This window comes from Panthera uncia, chromosome E1, assembly GCF_023721935.1.
Source record: "Panthera uncia isolate 11264 chromosome E1, Puncia_PCG_1.0, whole genome shotgun sequence".
Classification (NCBI taxonomy): Eukaryota; Metazoa; Chordata; class Mammalia; order Carnivora; family Felidae; genus Panthera; species Panthera uncia.
Window position 1 is genome coordinate 5,114,201 of NC_064814.1, and position 25,691 is coordinate 5,139,891.

The 25,691-nt window shown below is 45.5% G+C and overlaps 1 protein-coding gene across 5 annotated transcripts in view; it reads left to right on the forward strand.

Moving 5' to 3' along the window:
- Window positions 1–25,691, forward strand: part of RNF157 (ring finger protein 157) — an 82,413-nt gene that overhangs the window by 21,305 nt on the left and 35,417 nt on the right. For all 5 annotated transcript variants that reach the window (XM_049635671.1, XM_049635672.1, XM_049635674.1 and 2 more), the window contains exon 2: window positions 2,243–2,361. In XM_049635671.1, the coding sequence (XP_049491628.1) occupies window positions 2,243–2,361 (119 nt within the window). The remainder of the gene's footprint in view (window positions 1–2,242; window positions 2,362–25,691) is intronic.

Here is a 25,691-nt window from a genome sequence, read left to right on the forward strand (position 1 = left end):
TTTGTAAAGCTGCATGGGAAGAACACCCGCAAATGAACATTTGGTTCAGTTTTTCTGTTGGAATTTGCTTCTCTGTCTTCTTTCCTATGGCTTCTTCACAGCCGAAAATGCTGAATCTCACTGTGTTTAGTTTGCTATAAACCTTCGACAAAAATTGAAACTGGTTTAGAAAATTTATCTATACTCTTGCTGTGTGACAGATAACGACGAAGCCTCTCACCATTTCATATGTTTTTTGAATTCGTCCGGGAATTGGGGTATGTGAGGAGAGCCGTGAGAAGGCGTGTTGGGGGATAAATCCTTTCCTTCGGATGGCTTATCTTCATGGGATAATTAGATTATGGAAATTTGGGTTGGGGTGCCTGCCTGGCTCAATCGGTTAAGCGTCCAACTCTTGATTTTAGCTCAGGGCGTGATCTCACTTTTTGTGAGTTCAAGCCCCACATCGGGCTCCTCGCTGACAGTGCGCGGAGCCTGTTTAGGATTCTCCCGCCCCGCTCCTCCCTCCCACTTTCCCTCTCTCTCAAAATAAATAAACTTAAAAAAAAAAAAAAAGAAATTTATGTTAAGAGGCATTCATTTCAGTCTAGGTTGGAAAGTATTCCCGGGTGGAATTTGCAGTGTTACCTAAGCCTCCCTTGGTGACTTATCAGTGCCCTCACGTCCTGGTACAGTTCCTCAGTTTGTCTGGATGAGGCAGATGGGGATTCTGACCCCTGAGTACCGATTGCCTCTAGTTACTGTAGTGTTAAAAATATCCCTGCTTCCTCGTGAGCCAAGGTGGGGCCAAGACATGACTGATGTCTCTGAAACCCTGGCCGTTCACACCGTTAGTGAATTTGGGACTGAGGGTGTGTGTTTTGTGTGTGTGTGTGTGTGTGTGTGTGCACATGTGTCTTTTCATAGTTCTAAACTATTGTCCTGTCGAACTCCATAATCTGTGTGGTAATTGGTAGGTAAAGTCAAGGACAGCTATATATATATATGTATATATATTTTTTTTTCATTTTTTTTGTAATGTTTTTATTTATTTTTGAGACAGAGACAGAGCATGAGAAGGGGAGGGGCAGAGAGAGAGGGAGACACAGAATCTGAAGTGGGCTCCAGGCTCTTGAGCTGTCAGCACAGAGTCCTATGTGGGGCTCGAACTCACGGAGTGTGAGATCATGACCTGAGCTGAAGTCGGACGCTCAACCGACTGAGCCACCCAGGAGCCCCAAGGACAGCTATATTTTTAAAAAATGTTTATTTATTTATTTTGAGAGAGAGTAAGAGTGTGAGTGCAAGGGCAGGGGAGGGGCAGGGAGGGTGGGTGAGAGAGAATCCCAAGCAGGCTCTGTGCTGTCAGCTTAGAGCCCGACACAATCCCATGAACTGCAAGATCATGATCTGAACCGAAATCAAGAGTCGGACACTTACCCGCCTGAGCCATGCAGGTGCCCCCAAGGACAGTTGTATTATATAAATTCATTTTAATAATCATCTTGGGGCACTTGGGTGGCTCAGTCGGTTAAGCATGTGACTTTGGCTCAGGTCATGATCTCACAGTGAGTGAGTTCGAGTCCCACGTGGGATGAGCACGAGCCCTGCTTTGGGTGAGCCCTGCTTCTCCCTCTCTTTCTCTCTCTTCCTCTCTGTCTCCGCCTTTCTCTCTCTCTTTCTCTCTCAATAAAAACAACAACAACAATCATTTTGAAGCAAATGTGAAAAGGAAAGAGCCTTCACTGTAGAGGGTTATGGGATTATGTATGTAGTAGTAGGCAGGTACTGAGACGTGTGTGTTTAGGTATGAACTGGCTTAGGAAAATCCAGGCAGAGAAATGTATGTGTGCGTATACATGCTGGTGCCTGTAGTTAAGATCCCTGAATATACAGGGGATAGGAAATAACCACTTCAAGTTTAAGGGAAAAAAACAGGGACAAAATACGTACATGTGTTCATTAATGTGCATTGTGGGGCCTTCTGGTCTTTTGGCCGATGGTATTACAGACAGGTCATAATAAGGATTCGATTAACAACGTTAAAAGGAAAATTCATCTATTTATGGTTAGTAGCTTGGGTTTTCGCTGCTATGATTTGGCGTACTTTGTGCCATTGTCCCAAGTCAAGAGAAAATCCCTAACAGTTATTAACTGTTGCACTGATTATTTGTTGGAAGGATTAACGTTTTTTTGAGTCAGCTTTTTTACCTGGTTTAGTTTGACTGGTTTCTGTTTGATGTCTCTGTGTCTCCCTGTCTAGGAAGCTATTTTGCCAGCCACTTCATTATGGGAGGAGAGAAGTTTGACTCCACGCACCCCGAAGGTTACCTATTTGGAGAGAACAGTGATCTGAACTTTCTGGGGAACAGACCAGTAGCGGTATGGTTATGACCTGTTTATTTCCACGTGGGGCTTCAGTGGCCAATACAAACAGTCTTATAAAAATAAGCTTGTAATCATTGGTTCAGAGGTGTCTGTAGCTCGGTGTGAGCTGAGAGGGTCCCTGGGAGCCAGGCCACAGCCCCTTGGCTGGCGTTGGGTCTCCAGTCACTAGAGGCTGACCCCTGGAAAGACTGCGGGAGTCTGCCTAAGGGGGAGGACATCTCACAGGTTCCCGATGTCTGGATGTCCGAAAGATTCCTGTCTCTGCTAAATGCCACCTCTTTTTCTCTTCTTCATAGCACTTAATGCCATATAAGCTTGTATTTCTCTGTCTCGCCCTCTGTTTTTTATCTGCCCTTCCTTGTAGGACGTAAATTTTACCGTGTCTCCCTCTCTCTGCCCCTAACCCACTCGCATCCTGTCTCTGTCTCTCTCAAAAATAAATAAACATTAAAAAAAATTTAAAATAAAGGGGGGGGGTGGCGCCTGGGTGGCTCACTCGGTTGAGGGTCCGACTTGGGCTCAGGTCATGATCTCACAGCTCGTGAGTTCGAGCCCCGCGTCGGGCTCTGGGCCGACCGCTCGAGCCTGGAGCTGCTTCGGACTCTGTGTCTCCCTCTTTCTCTCTGCCCCTAACCCACTTGCGTTCTGTCTCTGTCTCTCTCAAAAATAAATAAACATTTAAAAAAAAAAATTAGAATGTATATTTCACAGGTCAGGACTATTTTTACTGTTGCGTCCTAGCACCTAGAACAAAGCCTGATGCATACTGACAAGCCCTTAAAGAGCTGTTGAATGAATGACTGAAAAGGTTTCCCTTCATATCTGAATTGATACTAGGCTATGTCTCCGTTCATTCAGCTCATTCCATAAACGTATGTAGCATCCTCTTGGTACCCAGCCCGAGGCTTTGGAAGAATAGCCTGCCATATGGCTAGTGAGTGGCTAAGGAAGGTCCTAGAGACTTTTCAGACATTATTCCTAATCTTCGTAAGACCCACCTGACAGAAGATTTATTTTTATTAATTTTTAAGTAAGCTCTATACCTAATATGTGAGGCTTGACTCATGACCTCAAGATCAAGAGTTGATGCTCTGCGACTGATCCAGCCAGGTGCACCAGAAGATTTATTATTAATCCTATTAAAAAATTCTTTTTCATGTTTATTTATTTTTGAGAGAGACCAAGAGAGACAGCGTGAGTTGGGGAGGGCAGAGAGAGAGGGAGACACAGACTTTGAAGCAGGCTCCAGGCTCAGAGCTGTCAGCACAGAGCCTGAAGCAGGGGCTCAAACTCATGGACCGTGAGATTGTGACCTGAGAAGTCGGACGCTTTACCGACTGAGCCACCCAGGTGCCCCGATTATTAATCCTGTTTTATAAGCAAGAGAACTGAGGTTCCAAGAAATGACCAATGATAAGTGCATGCTCTGTTCCAGGCACTGTTCTAAGTGTTTATTTACATAAAGTTTTCCCAAACTCCAATAACTAGGTCTGCCTGGGCACAGGTCGATGACCTTCCCACTGCTTCTCATTGCTTCAAAAAGCCCTTCCTTCCTCCAGAAACTCCTGGGTCAGTGGGGCAGATGAAACACAGGAACAGGAGATGCATAAATAGCTGGAGAGGTCTGAAGTGATTGGATGCTGTGGGGCTTGCGAGCAGGAGAGGAGAACGGCAGGCCTGACCCCCTCACGCTCGTGTTGAGAAGAGGCGGACGGTGTTGAGCGAGCCTTTGGAGAGGCCTGGGCTTTTACCAGACGGGTGGGGAAGGGGCTTTCCAGGAGCAGGTGCAGAGCACAGGCCCGAACGCTTTCCCGTTGTTGTCAAATCAGCAAACCTTTACCCAGCGACTGCTGTGTGCCAGGTACTGTGATGGGCGCTGGGGACACCAAGCTGAAATGAGCATGGTCTGTTTCTCCCGGGAACAAATAAGGAAGCCAGGCTGGCAGGAGTAGACATTTCCTGATGGTGAGACATGATTGGAAAGGTAGGTGGGGGCTGCATTACCCCCAAGGCTTTTGACTCTTACCTGTAGGCTGTGGGAAATATTGAAGACTTTTAGGTAGATAAGTGACCTGGAGAATTTTTTTTTTTTTTTTCTTTAGGGAGATTCATCCAGTGACTGTCTCCCATCTTGAGCTTTAATTAAACAACATATTTTGATGATGGGTTTTCACTGGTTTCTCCCTTTGTATCTGGAGTGACCCCCTCCCCTAATTCATAGACCAGGAGTGCTTTCAAAATACCACGTCCTTCTTGCTTCACATTCAGTCATGCCAGCTCATGCTCACCAAATGTCTGCTCTCTGATTTTGTTACTGCTGCCTTAGCAATTAGAGTAGAAGGATCTTTGGTGTTTTGTTTTGTTTTGTTTTGTTTTGTTTTGTTTTGACAGAGACAGGTAAGAATTGTGCCTCCCTCCCTGGGAGTCAATTCGTGCTTGAAAAATGGCCCTTTCTTTTTACGTCAATTACTTCCTTTCTTTTCTTCTTTCCTCTTGTGTGAGAATAGTTTATTATTATTTTTTTAATTTTGACCTTTTCAGACCATAAAGATTTTTTTTTAATGTTTTTATTTATTTTTGAGATAGACAGAATGCAAGTGGAGGAGGGGCAGAGAGAGAGGGAGACACAGAATCTGAAGCAGGCTCCAGGCTCTGAGCTGTTGACACAGAGCCCGACGTGGGGCTCAAACTCACAAACCGTGAGATCATGACCTGAGCTGAAGTCGGACGCTTAACTGACTGAGCCACGCAGGCGCCCCATAAAGATTATTTTAAATCAAATAAATACTTCTTTTGGTTCCTACTGAGGTTTCTTTTGGCTGGCAGACTCCTGGTTCAGCTGCCCTGTTTATGCTTCTCTGTGAGCCTGTGAAGGACTAAGGTCTTCCTGAAGCCCTAAAGAGCAGCACTGACCTGAAGTTTGAGGCTTTTTCTAAAGGAGTATTGACATTTTGGTTGTTGTTTCTATGTAGTCATCATTAAATATGCTTAATGTTGTAAGAGCAGATGTTTTCAGGAGATATCATAATTTCAGGTTAATAAAGCAAATTGGAGTAACTTCAGATATATATCGAAATAATGTATACAGGGGGTGGGTGCCTGTGGGCCTCAATGGTTTAAGCATCGGACTTCGGCTCAGGTCATGATCTCACGGTTCACGAATTTGAGCCCCGCTTCGGGCTCTGTGCTGACAGCTTAGAGCCTGGAGCCTGCTTTTGATTCTGTGTCTCTCTCTTTCTCTGCCCCTCCCCGGCTCACTCTCTCTCTGTCTCAAAAATAATAAAAATAAAACATTAATAAAAAAATTAAAAAAAAGAAGAAGGTATACAGAACAAACGTGGCACATTTCCTTTTCTTTCCCCACACGTTATTTCATAATGATTCATTGAACACTTACTATTTGTCAGGCCTGGTTGCTCTAAGCTCTTCATACATGTTATGTGGTTTTGTCCTCACACCCTGGTGAGGAAGGTCCTTATTTGACAGATGAGGAACATGGACGCAAGGAATTTAAACAAGGATCACTAAGCCTGTACGTGGTTGAATTGGGATTTGAACCTAGCCGTCCAGCCCCAGAGCCTGAAGCACTCCGGTTTCTGCTATTCAGAGCACGTGTGCTCAGGAACTCTGTGTATATCCTGTCTGTGAGTCTGTCCTAGTAGATCATCAAGTGTAATTTGTGAGATGCAGACAGAGATCTAAAAGTAGACCGAGTGGCAGGGACATGTTCTCTCTGAGTGTCCCTTGAGAGAGCTGCTGTTTGGTGTGTATTCCATCTGCTGGCCTGACCTCTGTGTTTTGTCGTTACTGCACGTCACACCTGTTTGGGGGACGGCCCAGAGACTGAACATGGACTTGTAGCTTGAGTTCTGAGGACTTGACTTCTACTCTCTAGCAACATGTCCCCCAGGGTCAGTACGTGGGCATCCGGTTGCGGAGGAAAGGGAACAGCCTTTTAAAGCCACCGAGCAGCTCCTCCTTCGAGGGAGAATGAAGATAAGGAGTGGAAGATGTTGAAATAAATTGTTACATAAAATATAAGTGCCATAGACTTCCTGGCTTGTGGGACTTGTGGTATTTCCTGTCATTTCTGAATGGTCAAACTAAAAAGAATACCGTTTGCAAACGCATCACTCAGCCTGTAGTTTTTACTGGAGCCCTGCCGATCTCCCACTTGGGATAATCCGTCAACGTCAAATTTGGTATCAAGTCCCAGGGGTCAGATTTAATGAACTAGAGCACGTGCATAGACATGGATGGTTGAAGAGAGGCCGGAGTCAAGATTTCAGGTTTTGTTTACATCTTAACCACTAGACTCTTTGCAACCTTGGCAAATCTATCACTGAGGCTCTCAGATTACCCAGTGGTAAAGGGGGATAGCTCTGACTTTATGGGAATGTGATGCTTGAAGAATGTCTTGGGATTGCTGGGTAAAAAGAAGCCAGGATAAAAATAATGTTGGCTGTACTGCTACCCTTTCAGGTTGGTTATTTCTGCAGCTACCGATAGTTTTGGGTGGAGAGAATAGTCGCTGGTTTTTAAGTAATTGTCTTAAGCAGTCAACAGGGCTTCTGACGGTCTTTCTGTTCTGGTCCCCATATATAGAGGAGTTGAGATCCCTGTGTTTGTACATCACAGTTATAAAATGTTAAATAAAGACCATCCTTCGCCTTCCTACGGGGTGGAAGAGCTGGTGTGAGTTTTTGCTCCTTTACTGAGTGAGGGCTTCTTTTGTTGAGGCAAATTACTGCTAAAACTCTAAGTTATTTAGAGGCGTGGTGACCTCAGGATTGTCCGAGAATCAAGTGATACCTTGACCCTACCTGAGTTCAGATCTATCATCTCACCTTAGAGGAAAGCAGCTGAGTTCCAGTCCGGCCTCTGGTACGCCATCTCCCGTGTTGTGTCACCAGACCCCCTTGACACCGGTCCTGTGTCATGCTCCCTGCAGCCAGGGCCACACAGCTGGCCGTAAGAATCAAGATAGGCACAGGTGGGTCTTTCTTCCCCCCCTAACAGAGATACACCTAAACGCTGTACTCGCATCAAGTCTCCGTAAATTCAGCCGTTTTATCCACAGGTGTGCAGGGAGAGCAAGCTATTCAACACAACTTGGCAATATATCCATTTAGGAAGTAGAGTTTGGGCCATACAGAGCGTTGTGTCTGTCACGGTGCCATTCATTCGTTCAGTAAATATCTGTGGGTCATATACTGCGCTAGCAGCTGGGAGTGCAAAGATGGAGAAGGCTTGCCCCTGCCCCGAGGAGCTCGCGGTATGATGGGGTAGACAGCTTGCTCCCGACTGCGACGTGTTCCGGTAAGTCCTGTGTGACTGTGTGAGAGACAGGGCCAGAGTGCTCTGGGAGCAGAGGGGAGTGAGGATGATTTCCGCCCAGGGCGCTGGCTCTGAGACGACTCCTTGTACCGGGTGGGATGAGCAGGATGTCCCTAGTGGGTGTCGGGAAGGTCACTAAGGCAGAATTAACAAGCAACGTGAGGAAGCGACTAAGAGGCAGAAGTGCGTGTTGGGTTTCCAGAAGGGTGAGCAGGCTGTAAGGATTGGGTCATGAGGTACGTCGGTGGGAGGTGAGGCTGGAAAGACAGACTGGGCCCATGTTGGAAGGGCGATGAGGGTCGTATTGAGAAGTTTATGCCTTTCTTTCTAAGGCAGTAAAGAAGGTCATAGTCATGAGTTGCTTTGCCACTGAGTAGCTTCTTGGTGTTGGTTAACATATTAGCCATCAGTGAGCCTCAGTTTCCCCATCTATAAAAATACCTATCTTGCAGGTATATTTTAAGTTTTTCTTTCTTTTTTTTTTTTTTTTTTAATTTTTTAACGTTTATTTATTTTTGAGACAGAGAGACAAAGCATGAATGGGGGAGGGTCAGAGAGAGGGAGACACAGAATCTGAAACAGGCTCCAGGCTCTGAGCTGTCTGCACAGAGCCCGACGCGGGGCTCGAACTCACGGACCGCGAGATCATGACCTGAGCCGAAGTCGGCTGCTTAACCGACTGAGCCACCCAGGCGCCCCTATTTTAAGTTTTTCAAAAATGACAGCTATTATGATTTGATTTGCCTTTCAGAAAGTTAATTCTTTTTTGTTGTTGAGAGACAGAGAGAAAGCATGCGTGTGTATGAGCTGGGGAGGGGCAGGAGGAGAGGGAGAGAGAGAATCTTAAGCAGGCTCCCGACTTAGGGCTCAATCTCATAACTGAAATCATGACTGGAGCTGAAATCAAGAGTCGGATGCTTAACTGGCTGAGCCACCCAAGTACCCCCAGAAAGTTAATTTTCTTGTTAATGTTTATTTATTTTGGGGGAGGGGCAGAGAGAGGGGGAGACACAGAATCCGAAGCAAGCTCCAGGCTCTGAGCTGTGAGCACAGAGCCTGATGCGGAGCTCGAACTCATGGACCTTGAGATCAAGACCTGAGCTGAAGTCAGACACTTAACCGACAGAGCCACCCAGGCGCCCTACTGTTACTGAATTTCTTTACATTTTAAAAAATGTTTATTTATTTTTGAAGGAAAGAAAGAGTGTGAGCAGGGGACGGGCAGAGAGAGGGGAGACACGGAATCCGAAGCAGGCTCCAGGCTCCGAGCTATCAGCACAGAGCCCGACCCAGGGCTCAAACCCACAAACTGCGAGATCGTGACCTGAGTCGAAGTTGGACGCTTACCTGACTGAGCCCCCGGGTGCCCCCAGAAAATTAATTCTTTAAATCATCTCATGGTGTAGAGAGTGAGTTGGAAAGACAAGAGATAAGGAACCAGTTAGGTAGTGGTTTGTTTTAGATAAGAAGGAAGATACACGGTGCCTGAACTAGAACAGTGGCATTAACGATAAAGCTGGTTCAGGTTCAAGGGTGGTGGGCGGTCTGAATTGAAGGCAAGGAGTAGGTAAGGACATGAGGAACAGCCTCCGTGGGACAGCTAGCACTTCAACTGGATGCCATGTGTGGGTTTTATCTGCAGTTTTACTCCTTTTTACATTTTTTTAAATGTCTATTTATTTTTGAGACAGAGTACGAGTGGGGGAGGGGCAGAGACAGAGGGAGACAGAATCTGAAACAAGATCCAGGCTCTGAGCTGTCAGCACAGAGCCCGACATGGGGCTCAAACCCACGAACCATGAGATCATGACCTGAGCCAAAGTTGGAGGCTCAACTGACTGAGCCACCCAGGAGCCCCTGCAGTTTTACTCTTTTTAAAAAATATTTCGGGGCGCCTGGGTGGCTCAGTCGGTTGAGTGTCCGACTTCGGCTCAGGTCACGATCTCGCGGTCCGTGAGTTCGAGCCCCGCGTCGGGCTCTGGGCTGATGGCTCGGAGCCTGGAGCCTGCTTCCGATTCTGTGTCTCCCTCTCTCTCTGCCCCTCCCCCGTTCATGCACTGTCTCTCTCTGGCTCAAAAATAAATAAACATTTAAAAAAATTTCTTTATTTATTTTGTTGGGGCGGGGGCAGAGCCCACGTAAGTGGGAGAAGGGCAGAGAGAGAGAGTCCCAAGCAGGTTCATGCTCAGTGCAGAGCCCCACTTGGGGCTTGATCTTAAAACTGCAAGATCGTGACCTGAGCCGGAAGCAAGAGTCAGACTGACTGAGCCACCCAGGCGCCCCCTATCTGCAGTTTCGTTTGTGCCCTGGCCCCAGTGTAATCAGACAGGCGGGTCACAAGACAGGTACCCTGGCATGCGTTGCCTTAGAGCCTGGATTGGTCTACCCAGGCTACTAAAACGAAATACCATAAATTAGGGGGCTAAACAACAGGTATCCATTACTCAAGGTCCTGGAGGCAAGAAGGCCAAGATCAAGGTGCTGGCAGATTTTGTTCTGGTGAGGGTTTCTTGCAAGTGGCTGTCTTCTTGCTCTGTCCCCACATGGCAGAAAGAAAGTGCTCTCTCTCTTCCCTCCTTATAAGGGCACTGATCCCATCTTGAGAGGCCCACCGTTATGACCTCACCTAACCCTGATCACCTCCCAAAAGCCTCCTCTCCAAATATAGTCACATTGAGGGTTAGGGCTTTAACATAAGAATTTTGATATGAGAGTCCATGACGGGAACGTGCCTCTTTTCTGTGTGTATGTGGGTGTGTGTTGTAGATTGAGTTACTTGCCTTTTGCCTGCTCTTGTCTCTCCTTCCTCCTTCCCTTATAAATTGGACTACAGCTGTCTTTGCCATTTAGTTTGGCCATATTTATTACATTTCTAGTTATGCATACCCTTTAGCCAACCTGTTTCATTTCTCTGAATCTCTGAGTAAAGGAGAAACTTACTCCTCTTCTCTCAATATTCTGCCACAATGCTAACTCGTTTTTGACACCAGATATGTGGGCTTCGCACACATCAGGCAGGAATTGTTAAAGAAATTATAGTGTGTCTACACTAAGAACTGGTATTCAACCAAAAATAAAGTAGATTTGTACCCCACTGAGATAAAAATACGTCTATGGCCACATGGTGTGCCGAAAAAAGCAAGTTGTTATGTATCCTATAGAATCCAGTTTCATTTCTGATAAAAATAACAGTGCATAACAATATATGTGTACTTGTATGCTTTTTTGTGTATTTATATTTGTAGGTGCATAAAATACATAAGAGAATAGTGCATTTTACCCGTTACAGTGGTAACTCTCGGGCTACATCAGTGAGGGGAGGTACATACTCCTGACTTGGTATTTTTCTGTGTGAATATATATTTGAATTTGAATTTTTTTTTAAATCAGAAGCATTTACATTTTTTTGTAAAAATAGCAAAAGGGGTCCCTCTCTCTCTGCTTCTCCCCTGCTCACTCTCTGTCTCTCAAAAATAAATAAACATTAAAAAAAAAACGGCGGGGGGGCACCTGGGTGGCTTAGTCGGTTAAGCATCCGACTTAGGCTCAGGTCGTGATCCCACAGTTCGTGGGGTTCGAGCCCCGCGTCGGGCTCTGTGCTGATGGCTCAGAGCCTGGAGCCTGCTTCGGAGTCTGTGTCTCCCTCTCTGCTTCTCCCTTGCTCACTCTCTGTCTCTCAAAAATAAATAAACATTAAAAAAAAAAAAATAGGAAAAGGGCCCACTACTGAGCAGGAAAGGAGACAGTTCTAGGAAAATACATAGAGTGGGAAAATTAAGGAAATTAATAAAATAATGGTTTAATTGTTTAGTGAACTACAGAAAGGGTGTGGCTTGCCGAGTGGGGTTGGGGGCTTGTGGAGAACAGTAACAAGATCAGAATAAGCATGAAGAGGAATATGGAATCAGGTGGCTTCATCCTCTTGGTGCCAGTGTGCAATGATTCACTGTTAGAACCATTTGATTCATGATGGATACAGCCTAGTTTTTAATAATCTGAGAGTAAAAGAAAATCCAGACTATGAAACGCCTAAACTGGAGAATGAATAATCCCGTTTTTTAAATACGGTTTAGGGCTTTATAGACAGTATTACTTAAGTATTTTATTTATGTATTTATGTATGTATTTATTTATTTGCTTATTTGCTTATTTATTTGTTTATTTTTAATGTTTATTTCTGCAACAGAGAGAGACAGAGCATGAGTGGGGGTGGGGCAGAGAGAGGGAGACACAGAATCTGAAGCAGGCTCCAGGCTCCGAGCTGTCAGCACAGAGCCTGACATGGGGCTTGAACTCACAGACCGTGAGATCATGACCTGAGCCGAAGTCGGTCTCTCAACTGACTGAGCCACCCAGGCACCCCTTACTTAAGTATTTAAAAAAATAGCTTCCTTATTAATATTCCTGCTTCCTTATTAATTCCCTGTTCCTAGTTTCCTCCCAGAGGTGACCATACTGCTCAGTTCAATAAGTGAGCTTTAATAGTTTTTAAAAAAATTGTGACAAAATACACATAACATAAAGCATACCATGTTAATTATTTGAAGCCTACAGTTCAGCGGTAAACTTGTTGTGCAACCGATCTCCAGAACACTTTCCATCTTGTAAAACTGAAACTTTGTACCCACTGAGCGCTAACACCCCATTCTCCCCAACCCCCAGCCCCTGGCGTCCAGTTTTCTACTTTGTGTCTCTGTGAATCTGACTGGCTACCTCATATAAGTAGAATCTTACAGTGTTTGTCCTTTTGTGTCTGGCTTTAGCATGATGTCTGCAAGGTTCATCCATGTTGTAGCAGGTGTCAGAATTTCCTTCTTTTTAAAAATTTTTTAGTGTTTATTTTTTGAGAGAGAGAGAAGGGAGAGAGAGAGAGAGAGAGAGAGAGAGAGAGAGAGAGAGAGATTGTGAGCAGGGGAGGGGCAGAGAGGGAGGGAGACACAGAATCTGAAGCAGGCTCCAGGCTCTGAGCTGCCGGCACAGAGCCCGAAGCAGGGCTCGAACTCACAAGCAGTGAGAACGTGACCCGAGCTGAAGTCGGATGCTTAACTGACTGAGTCACCCAGATGGACAAAGCTTATTTCTTTTTGAGAGAGAGCTTGTGAGTGGGGTAGAGGCAGAAAGAGAAGGGGGGGAGAGAGAGAGAATCCCAAGCAAGCTCCATGCTGACAGCAACGAGCCCGATGCGGGGCTCAAACTCATGAACTGCGAGACCACGACCTGAGCTGAAGTCAGACACTCAACCCACTGAGCCACCCAGGTGCCCCTTACTTTCTTTTTTTTTTTTTTTTAAACAACTCCTTTTAATTTACTTCCTATGAGTTTTCTTCTCGCTTTTTTATTGTGACTTGTGAAATATTCATAACTATATAAACCATATGCCTACAGTTTAAAGAAACCGTAAACAGACGCCCTTGTACCCACCACCCGGATCAAAAAGTGGAATGTTGCAGGCACCACCTCCCCGTGCCTAACCCTGATTGCATCTGTATTACTTTGTTAAGTAACAGCTTTGTGCAGATAAATGATAAGTATCTTGGGGAAGATAGTTTGCAACTACTACCTGGATTTTTTTTTTTTTTTTAATGCAAAAAAAACATCAACTAAGTTTGCTCCTTCCTTTAGCTACATTTTCTGCATTGGCCAAGGTTAGTGAAACAGGATGTTCCATGTTAGATGTACTGCCTTGCTTTGAGATGGAAGACAGGGATCGTGGTTTTATCTGTCTGGTGTGCGGGCTTCAGGGTATAGTAATATGAAGAGAAGCTATAGAAGGCAGTTATAGCGTAACCTGAGATTATGAGAGAAAGGAGAGAAATTCTCTGGAGAAGAAACTTTGCTGGAGATGAATGAGGAACAGTAGTTTTTAGTAGCTGTTGACTGCTAGTGGGTTACCTTCTCTATATTCAAGGGGCACCTGGGTGGCTCAGTCAGTTAAGCATCCTACTCTTGATTTTGGCTCAGATGAATGATCTCATGGTTGGTGAGTTCGAGCCCCAAGAGAACTGCTTGGAGTTCTCTCTCTCTTCCCCTTCCCTGCTGTCTCTCACGTGCTTTCTCTCTCTCTCTTTCTCAAAATAAATAAATGAAGCTTAAAAAAAAAAAAGTATTTCAAAATCAGGTTGGATTATAAATGGAAGAGAATTATAAAAGGGAGAAGTAGAGAAGGAAGAGGAAGAAATAGTTTCTTTTCTGTTCTTGCCTTAATTTGGTGTCTGTACTGGTTGAGAATACAGGTTTCTTTACTAATCATTACAGCATGCCGTTGATCTTTTTCTCCCCTCCCCGTGACACAAATCGTTGATTGACTGACTCAATCATTCCTTCCTTCGTTTAACATTTTATTGAACACTTGTGACATTCCAGACTAATGTTGAACACGAGAGACACAAAGGCAGAGCAAATGCAGCCCCTGCCCTAAGGAACTTATCCACTAGTCAGGAAACCTGAACGTGTCGGAGGAGGGGCTGATGAGCAAAGGCAGAAAGGCATCTAAAGAAGGGAAGGTGGTTTGTGTGTTCCAGATGATTCCATCTAGCTGAAGTGTAGCATCCAGAGGGCTGTGGAGCCAGGCCTAGACGGAGGGACCTTGTATGCTTTTCTGCAGGCTTCAGACTTTTCTCCAGTAGCCATGGGGAACCTCTAATGGGTTTTATGGGTTTAAAAAAAATTTTTTTTTTTTTTTGGAGAGAGAGTATGAGTGGGAGAAAGGGGCAGAAGGAGAGAGAGAGAAACCTTAAGCAGCCTCCACATTCAGCATGAGCCCAATTTGGGGTTCAATCCCACAACCCCTGGGGTCATGACCTGAACCGAAATCAAGAGTGGGGATGCTCAACCAACTGACCACCCAGGTGTCCCAACTAGTGGGTTTTAAACTGGGTGTCATATAATACACATTTTGAAAGATCACTCAGATGACAGTGTACAAGATGATTTAGGGGGTTGTGGGGACAGGTAAAGGAGAGCCAGTTGTCCAAATGAGATTTGATGGAGGTCTCGTCTCGGGTTGCAGGGCCAAGGAAGAGGAAGGCCCTGATACGTGAGGCAGGATTCACGTTGGTAACCAGTGTAAGCGGCGGCATCTAGGCTTTGGTAACTGGACTCTTCTAGGCTCCCCCACAGGACATGGCCAGCTGGTGGGTTTTCCTGTGTGGCAGACCCATCCTAGTGTACCTGCTCCTGCAAGCCTTTGATCTTTTCTTCCGGCGACTGCTGCACCAGTTCTGATATCATTTAGTATGGTCCGTTGCTTTTCTAAGCTCCCAAGAGGCCACCTTCCCCAACACGTTAGACCCAGGGAGCTTGCCAAGGTGCTAATTCTGTGTCACGAGAGAATGTCCCCGTAACCAGTGGGCTGTCCCTCATCCGGCTTTATATTCCACACTCCTTGCCCCAGTGCCCTCGGACCACTCCCACGTATGCTTCTAGTCCTATCTGTGTCCGTGTTAGCCTGGGCCTGCGCATCTTTGACATAAAAATCCGCGTGCCCCCCCCCCCCCCCCGCCCCCCCCCTTAGCAGGCCTAGCGGGCCCCAAGCGAATAATGCTGAGATTTGACCCTAATTATGGTCTACGGCCATGGGGGGAGACAGAAGATGGGCAGGTCCTTTGCAGGGCAAGCACTGTCTTGTAAGGGGCTTGTCTTGTGTGAGAGCGCTGTGTCGCCTGTCTTCCAAGGAGAGGGAGTCGAGGGACTCTGGGGTTCATGGTTCTCCAGTGAGTATACATAGATATCCCCTTCTCAAGCCTTAGAGGCCCCTCTTTCCCCATCAGAGCCCTGACTTTGCCTTCATAGACTTACCTGGGCTAAGAGCACAGCCTTCTTTTTGTCCTCCACTCCTTGCAGTTAGGTCCTGTGGCTGCAGGAAGTGGCGGTCTTTAAAATTTGCCAAAGGAGGCTGACTGCCTGTCCTACTTGGCTTTAAATTGTTGACTGCTGTGTCCGAGACTTTTTCCCGTTTTGGTGAATGGATGGATCTTAATAATAGCCACCCACTTCTACAGTTTTATCGAAACAATTTCACTTGCACTTCCCGTAAGCCAGCCAGTGGTACACTTACCATACCACGCCAGGGACCGTGTCGGGGGATGGGTCCTCATTGCCGTCTGGCTGGTAGGTAACCTACCCCCAACTTGCACCCGCAGAGTCCGCTTCCTTAGGCAGCTGCTGATACCAGGTTCTCTGGAAACGAACGTGAGACGGAGACCTTTGTGAAGTCTGTTTATTGAAGGAAGGCTGTCCTGAGAACGGGGACAGCAGAAGCCAGATGGGGCAGGGGAGCAAAACTGAACAACGGTGGGGTCTTGGTAGACACTCGCTTCGGCCTGGTTCCTTGGGAAGCTTTGGAAGACAAGTTGGGTCACAGCGTCGCCCTACCTTGAGGCAAGGGGCCTGGCCTTTCGTATGCCCTGCCCAGGTCTCGCTGGTTGCTGACTGCCCTGTGGTGGTCTGATGAAGGGGAAGTCCAGGGCACTTTCTTGGACCAGGAGGCTCTGGTTCCTGATTCCTGGCGAAGGAGCCGCAGTGGGCTGTCAGTGTCCAACATTCTCAGCAGCTGGAGAGTGGGAATGCCGGGAGGGAGTGGAGGTGGGTGTTAGAGCGTCACTGCACACCCCATTCTCACTTCAGCCCTTGGTTGGTTTTTTTTTTCTCGCTTCTTAATTGAGTAGCACATCTTGGAGATCATTCTGGATCTGTTTACATGGGGCTGGCTTGTCCTTTTAAAATTATGCTTCTGGGGGCGTCCGGGTGGCTCAGTCGGTTGAGCGTCCGACTTCCGCTCAGGTCATGATCTCACGGTTTGTGAGTTCGAGCCCTGCGTCGGGCTCTGTGCTGACAGCTTGGGGCCTGGAGCCTGTTTCAGTTTCTGTGTCTCCCTCTCTCTCTGCTCCTCCCCTTCTTACACACTGTCTCTCTTTCTCAAAAATAAAGATTAAAAAAAATTTTTAAATAAAAGTAAAAATTATGCTTCCTGAAGTATAACAGATACACTGAAAGGTAACATCGTATGTACACCTGATTTTCACAAAGCCAACACACCTCTATGACCAGCATCCAGATCAAGAAGTAGAACAGGGCCAGCCTCCCAGAAGCTGCCCTGATACCCCTTCCTATCACTACCTGTAACTCAGCCTGGCCACTGTCCTCTCCTTTCCTGATTTGATCTTTATGTCAGTGGAACCGTGCATATGGCCCTTTTATGTCTGCTTCCTTTCACTCAGTGTTTGTGAGATTTGCTCACCTCATTGCATGTAGCGATGATGCTTGTTGCATGTGTGTTTCCTGTGTGAGTACGCCACAGTTTATCCACCCTACGGTTTACAGCGTTTGGCCGTCTATTCTGGGCTGTCGCGAATAGTGCCGTTGTGCCCATCCCATTGTATGTATTTTGTTGCGCACGTGGACCCACGTCTGTTCCGAGTATACCTGGGATGGGCATTGCCAGGGCACGGGAGGACGCTGTTGTGGATAACTGCTGAACCATTTCCCAAAGCTGTTTTGACACCAATTTTACTCCAGCCAGCATGGTTTAGAAATCTCCAGCACCTCGTATTTTCTCTTTTTCATTCTGGTGGGTGTGTAGAATTAATTTTGTTTTTCTTTTTTCTTTTAAATGTTTATGTATTTATTTTGAGAGAGAGAGAGAAAGCACAAATTGGTAGACAGTGGTGGGGGGGGGGGCTCAGAGAGAGGGAGAGAGAGAGAGAATCCCAAGCAGCCTCCACGCTGTCAGCATGGAGCCCAGAGTGGGGCTTCATCTCATGAACTGAGAGATCATGTCTTGAGCTGAAATCAAGAGTTGGACACTTAACCAACTGAGCCACCCACATGCCCCAAGAATTAAGTTTCATTTTCCTGATGACTCATGAGGTCGGGCACCTTTATGTTTGTTTATTGGCCATTTGGATTCCTCCTTTGTGAAGTGTCCGTTCAAATCTTTTCCATTAGCTCATCTGATTTTTCTACGAGGTCATCTGCTTTTTCTTTCTTGGTAAGGAAATACTAAGAAAATAGGAGTCCTTTCTCAGATAGATATGTGTAAATATATGTTTATATTTACAAAGTCTCTGCTTGCCTTTCATTCTCCCTTTCTTTTAATTTATGTATTTTAACTGAGATATAATTGACGTATGACATTGTGTAAGTTTAAGGTATGCAGTGTGTTGATCTGATATATTTTTATATTGCAGTATGATTGTAGCTTTAGCTAATATCTCTATCAGGTCACATAATTATTTCCTTTGTGTGCAAAGAACCCTAACCTCAACCCTAACCCAAGACCAGCCTAGGTCTTGAGCGCTTCCTGCAGAATTCAGTAAAACTTCAGTCTTTTGCAAGGCCCAAATAACTCAGTGTGAGGTCAAGCCAGATCTGACAGGAAGAATATTCTATTGAAACTCAAGCTTCTTAGCCTAGCAGAATTTTCTTACTCATCTATATCCAGTTCCAGCCACGGTAATTCACGTTTTCCTTTAACACCAGAAATTCATCTAAACCGGAAGGAAATCTAGTTGTGTCTAATGCTGTGCAGTCAGGGAAGAGGAAGCTGGGAGGTTTACACAGGGACAGTTTAAAATGAGGCCTTTGTTTTTGGACTTTAAAGAGCGGCTCCCCCTCCCACCAGGATGTGTCCTGCTCTCAGGAGACCATGTGTAGGCTTCTCAAGCAGTGAATTTTCTTGCCCTTTGTAAGCCTCAGACCCTGGGTTCTCCCTCCTAGCACACGCAAGAGGGTCATAAGGCAACTGAACACACAGCGTTGTGTGCGAGTTGGAAGAGGCCTTTGGCTATTTTATGTAAGTGTTGTAAAGAATATGTCTTGTCATTCTGGAAAGGGCAAAACTATAGGGATAGAAAACAGATCAGTGGTTGCCAGGGCCTGGGGGTGCAGGGAGGGGGTGCCCACAGAAGGGCATGAAGAAACATTTAGGGGTGGTGGAAATGTTCTGTATCTTGATTATGATGGTGGTTACACAACTGTATGTGTTTGTCAAAATTCATAGAACTGCATACTGAAAAGGGTGAATTTTACTTTTGATGTAAATCATATCTCAATAAGCCTGACTTTTTTTTTTTTTTAACATTTATTTATTATTGAGAGACAAAGAGAGACAAAGCATGAGCATGGGAGGGGTAGAGAGAGGGGGAGACACAGAATCCGAAGCAGACTCCAGGCTCCCAGCTGTCAGCACGGAGCCCGATGCGGGGCTTGAACTCACAGACCGTGAGATCATGACCTGAGCTTAACTGACTCAGCCACCTTGGCGCCCCAATAAGCCTGACTTTAAAAAAGAATATATCTTGGAAGGGAGCGGGGATTCATAGATATGCCAGCGTTCTCTCTGAGGCCTGGTCTCCACGTAGCTCAGGGAGCCCCTGTTTGTGGACAGGCACCATGGAGAGGCACAGATCCCAGTGTGGTGGTGGGAGGGGTGGGAGGTCAGCCTGGCTTTTGCACGGGCAGCCCTCAGTCACGGGCGGCCCTCAGTCACGGGCAGCCCTCGGTCACAGCCATTAATCCCAGCTCCTCAGCAACGGGTGCATGTGTCTCGCTGCAGGACAGAAGCTGTTCATCCCAGACCTGTGCTTTGTTTTCTTCATTGGTTCATGACTGTTTGGGGTCATGCTGCAGAAGTCCTGTGTGTTCGGCCGCCAGGGCCACAGCAAGAGGAGAGCTTGCCTAACTCTCATTTTACTTTAGCCAGTGTCTTCTTCCATTTCCGTCTAATCACAAGCCGAGAACCTCAAAGAGCCTACCAGTCACTGTGGTAGGAACGTACGTACCTCCCTGGGAGCTTACTCTTCCCAGGAGTTAGAATTCCGATAGAGTAAGTGGCACATTTAGAATAATTCTCCCAGGTCACAGCAAAGTGAGATGCATCCTAACTGTATTTACTCCGAGTGCTTCGGGATTCACAGTTAGGGAGATCGAGTTGCCGACGTTTCATTTGTACATTCTTTTTTCTAAGCACAAGCGTACCTCGTTTTATTGTGCTTCTTTATTGCACTTGGCACACGTTGAGTTTTTTATAAATAAATTGGAGGTTTATGGCAACCCTGCGTCGAGCACATTCCAACAGCATTTGTTCACTTCATGTCTCTGTCACATTTTGGTAATTCTTAACAATATTCCAAACTTTTCCATTATCGTATTTGCCGTGGTGATCTGGGATAAGTGATTATGACTTACCGAAAGCTCAGAAGATGGTTAGCATTCTTTAGCAATAAAATACTTTTATTTTTATTTTATTTTATTTTATTTTTTTAAAAATTTTTTTAACATTTATTTTTGAGGCAGAGAGAGACAGAGCATGAACAGGGGAGGGGCAGAGAGACAGGGAGACACAGAATCTGAAACAGGCTCCAGGCTCTGAGCTGTCAGCACTGAGCCCGACGCGGGGCTTGAACTCACAGACCGCGAGATCATGACCTGAGCCGAAGTCGGCCGCTTAACCGACTGGGCCACCCAGGTGCCCCGCAATAAAATACTTTTAAATTAAGGTATGTACATCATTTGTTTTTGTTTTTTTTACACAGAATGCTATTCCGTGTTTAAGAGACTACCGCATAGTGTGAACATCATTTTTATATGCACTGGGAAACCAAAATATTCGTTTGACTTGCTTTATTGCAGCATTCTGGACCCGAACCCACAATCTCTCCGAAGTATGCCTGTGTCCACAATTGCATTACAGGTAGAATTCTTTAAAGAAGAGACAGTATTATCACTAACAGTGATTGCTAATGATCACCAGTATTTTCATAGCACTGTATGATTTTTAAAACATTTCTTATTTGATTTTAATTGCCCTAGGAGATAGACAGGGCTGTAAATCCCATCTCACAGACGAGGAAACTGAGGCTGAGACGATAAATTACTCACCCGAGGTCTCACTTATCTATAAGTGCGAGAACCGAGGCACGAAACCGGGTCTTCCAGCTCCTGGTGTTGCCATCAGTTCGTTAAATAATTTCATTTTCCTTCTCCAGTCTTGCACACAGTTCACTGGCAGGACCGGAGGGTCTTAACGCCTCATTAAACTTAATAAATGTTGCCCCACAAACCTTTATTAAAAAACACGTGGCAGTGCACGTTGTCCAGTTATTTTGTGAACACTGTTTGTGCCAGCCTGCCACGTAGCCCGAGGGCCAAATGTTCAGAATCCTGAGAGCCACCGTGGACACATGCTTTTCTGAAGATCTTCCTCCTGTATTCGTTCTACGGATACCTCCTCCTGTCTTGTCCGTGTTCTGGTCTAATCACTCTGGGCCATACAAAGACAACTCTAACATGGATTTTTCCCTCCGGTTTATAATCTCGCAGGAAGAGCAGACACAGACCACACAGAGAGGACGTGATCGTGAATTGTACAGTTTCACAGAAGCCCTGAGAAAGGCGCTCTATGACATCAGTGTTGCGGACTTGGAAGGTGCCACTAAAGCGCTTGAACTTGTGGTTTGTTGTTTAATGCTGTTTCTTGACAAACCAGAGTGCTAAGAACTGCTGTGGTATTCAGCGGTGAAACTAAAGCCTCTGTGTTGGAGGAATTTCCTCGAAATTTCTTTGAAACCTACTGAAGCCAAGCGCACACACTCTCACCTCTGTTTCCTGTTGTCATCGTACACCCCACCTTACGGGAAACTGTGCTTCTTGTTGTTGCATTTCAAAGAAAAATTTGGTGAATTTTTTCAGCTTTGAAAGGGATGCATAGTGGCCTTATTTTGTCATGAAGCTGTTCCACAAATTCTATAAAAGTCAAAGGCTTCTGAGTCAAACAGCAGTTGGTTACACGTACACACCAGCATCCCTAAGGAGCACGCTCTCTGCATTGTCTCAAGTGGCCTTACCAGGTCAATCACATAAAATAGCCCTGATTATTACAGAAGGCAATCAGACATAGGCTTTATCTATAGAAGGCAACACTGATAAGCAAGCTTTGCAGTAAAGGTTGCTCTAAGAATAGAATAGAATGTAGTTCCTAGCCATATATTCTACTCACTAAAATGTTAAATGTTATAAACACTAGAAGTGTATCTCGTCAGCCTTAAAAATAAAAAATAGTATTTATTTAATGTTTATTAATGTTTTTTAATGTTTATTTATTTTGGAGAGAGAAAAAGAGAGCACCAGCAGGGGAGGGGCAGAGAGAGAGGGAGACACAGAATCCGAAGCAGGCTCCGGGCTCCGAGCCGTCAGCACAGAACCCGATGCAGGGCTTGAACTCACGAACCACAAGACCATGACCTGAGCCGAAGTCGGACCCTCAACCGACTGAGCCACCCAGGCGCCCCCAAAAATAAATAATATTTTTTTTTGTTTTTAAATTTTTTTTTTTTAACATTTATTGATTTTTGAGACAGAGAGAGACAGAGCATGAACGGGGGGAGGGCCAGAAAGAGAGGGAGACACAGAATCTGAAGCAGGCTCCAGGCTCTGAGCTGTCAGCACAGAGCCCGATGCGGGGCTGGAACTCGCGGACCGTGAGATCATGACCTGAGTGGAAGTCGGACGCTCAACCGACTGAGCCACCCAGGCGCCCCAATAATATTTTTTAAAAGAAAGAGAACACGCAGTGAGCCTAAGCACTTCATAGAAGTAATGATAATAATAAATACCTGTGGGCAGAGTTTACTGTCTACAAAACTATCTCACAGTTAATAGCTAAGCTATTGTCTCCTGGCCCCTAACCACCCCAGAGGCTGGTACTGGCGTCCAGGGGTCATGTTTCTCCGTTACCCGCTGCTCCCTGCCAGGCTCTACCAACAGGGAGCGCTGGAAGGGCTGGAGGAAGAGAAGGGCCCACCTCAAAAGTCTAGTAGGGATTGCGTTGAATCTGCAGATTGCTTTGGGTAACGTGGACTTTTTAACGGTATTAGTTCTTCCAATCCATGAGCATGGAATATTTGTCTTTCGGTCTGTGTCATCTTCAATTTCTTTCTGTCAGCTATATCCAAAAAGAAGAAGCAGTCTGAGCCCAGCTTCACAGGGCCTCTGGGATCTGATAACCCCCACTCTCTCCTCTGTTCTCCCAGCCCTTAGAGGAGGTAGCTGCTTCCTGAGGTCACCCTCTGTCAGCTCAGGGTCCCCTTCTCGTGTTTTAGTTCTCCAGTGCCTGTTTAACCCGTGCCTTAGAATAGATTCTCTCTGTTAAAGTAACCAGTGTGGTTTCTGTTTTCCTAATCTGCCCTTGATTAATACAGCCTTTAATGTCACAAATTGTGAGGCATATTTTACTGGTGAGGGATGGAGACTTACTTAAGTAACGTACAGTGATTTATCTGAAAGTACACAACCAGTAGTACACGAGCCAGGACCTGCACCTTCCACTTTGAGATCCTCTGCTTTCCATTTGTGTATTTATTTATGTATGTATGTATGTATTTATTTATTTATTTATTTATTTATTTTTGAGAGAGAGAGCACATGCGCACATGAGCGGAGGAGGGACTGAGAAGGGGACAGAGGATCCAAAGCAGGCTCTACACTGACAGCAGAGACCCTGATGTGGGGCTCAAACTCAAACCGTGAGATCATGACCTGAGCTGAAGGCAGATGCTTAACTGACTGAGCCACCCAGGTGCCACCTGAACTTATTTAAAAAAAATAATTTTATCCTTGGGCATCTGGGTGGCTTAGTCGGTTACGTGTCCGACTTTGGCTCAGGTCATAATCGTACGGTTCGTGAGTTCAAGCCCCGCACTGGGCTTGGTGCCGTCAGTGTGGAGCCTGCTTGGGATCCTCTGTCTCTTCCTCTCTCTGCCTGTCTCTCCCCCACTCGCTCTCTCAAAAATAAACATTTGTTTAAGAAATAATTTTATGTTTACAGAAGAATTGTAAAGGTAGTGGAGAATTCCCATAATACCCTTCCTCCAGCTTCTGCTACTGTTAACCTCTTACACACCACGGTACATTTATCCCAACTAAAAATTAGCATAGGTGCATTACTATTTTAAACTACAGACTTTACCCAGCTTTCTTTTCACACACATTAAAAAAAAAAAAAAAACAACACAAAACAAAAAACCCTACAGACTTTATTAGGACCACCCCAGTTTTTCCATGTCTCTTTTCCGTTCCCAAATCGAATCCGGGATCCCACATCACCTTTGGTTGTCACCTCTCATCTGTGACAGCGTCTTAGCGTTTCCTTATTTCTCACGACCGTGACAATTTTGAGATGTACCGTTAGATATTCTCTAGAACTTCCCTTGGTTTGGGTTTTCTGGTAATTAGACCAAGGCTGCAGATTTGGGGGAAGAGTACCACAGAGGGAAGTGCTCCTCTGATCGCATCACCTCAGAGGTACCTGATAGCTCATGACTTACTACTGGAGATGGTGACCTTGATCACTTGGTCCAAGTGGGATCTGTCAGGTTTGCCCACTATACGCCTTTCCTTTTCCATAATTTATTTGTTAGAAGCCGGCCACTAAATCCCCTTGCTGTACTTTTCACTGCCCACTTAATTATGGAGCTGTGCTTTCCGAACAGATTATTATCCGGCACTTAAAGGATCTTTGTGTTCATGGCCGCGAATTACAAACGTAGGAGTCAGATTCGCGATGTTGGGAGATGCGATGGTGTAGTGCTTCTTGGGGAATTATTATCCATTGTATCCTTTGTGTTGCACCATGGTTCAACTTGGAACTTGGCCGTCTTTAGTCTCAGGAAGCTTTTGGTTAACACTAGGACACCTATTTATTCTTGATGAACTGGAATCACCTCTGACAAGCCCTGAAATACAAGCAGAAGCTCAGGGTCTTCACAGCATGCAGGAAATCGGTAAAAAGAGGAAGAGCCATAGAGACACGGTTGCTGGGAATAGGAAAATTGGAGATGTTAAAGCATGTGGCTGAAGAAGTGGAGATTTGCAAGAACAGGCTGAGAGATGACAGGCACAGAGAGGTGCAGAGATCTCAGGTAGGAGGCCAAGGAAGGGACGGGGACGGATCCCACGAAGAGAGGGAAGCCAGTGACAAAAATCGAACTTCAGGCCGGACTCTGAACATGGTTTATTGTAATATGTGCATTTTGTCTCTGAGACTCACCATCCAGGACAATAGTTACAGTTCTAGCTGCTAGATTTCACTATATACAGTACTTAAATGAGCTTAGACTTTCATATGAGCCAAATAAAGTAGTTCAGTTGGGTTATGGAACCTTGGGTATTCACTGCTACTAAGGAGTGGCTGAAGAATAATCAGAGCTCTCACAACTTTTGGAACTTTAGCAGGGCAACATGGAGCTCATCACCTTGTTAAATTAGCTGCAGACTACAGATCGTAATGTTAATAACTTACAAATTAAAACCATCAGACATGAGCTATAGATTTTTATTGCATGCTATTTTGTTCTAATTATATGGGGTTTCCATATCTTGTGGTTAGCTAAAGAAAATAAAATCTCATTAGGGTCACCGATTCAGAGTAATGGCGTTCTTCCTAGGGCTGTATCTGTGAATAGATAGCCTCGCCAAAGTCTCCAGACCGCACCAGGGATGAGAATCCTGTAACTGATTGGCTTATAAACTTATCTATTTCCGTATTTCATACTGCCATTTTTTCAGGCAAGAGCATATTTTCTTTCCAGGAATATGAGAAGAGACTTGACAACTCTTGTGATTAACCTTGGACCTCATTTATATAGTTTTAGAGTCAGTATATTTCAGTGGGGCACAGGAAGACAGCAGAGCAGTTTACAGTTTTTTGGTTTTGCTTTTTTTTTATGTTTATTTTTTATTCATTCATTTATTTATTTATTTGAGAGAGAGCACGGGGGAGGGGCAGAGAGAGAGGGGGACAGAGGATCTGAAGCAGGCTCCACACTGACAGCAGAGAGTCTGATGCAGGGCTTGAACTCAAGAAACATGAGATCATGACCTGAGCCAAAGTCAGACACTTAACTAACTGAGCCACCCAGGCGCCCCAGTTTTTTGTTTTTTGAAATATGGAATGAAGAAGGCTTTGTTCCTCTTGCCCTTCTTAGGGATTG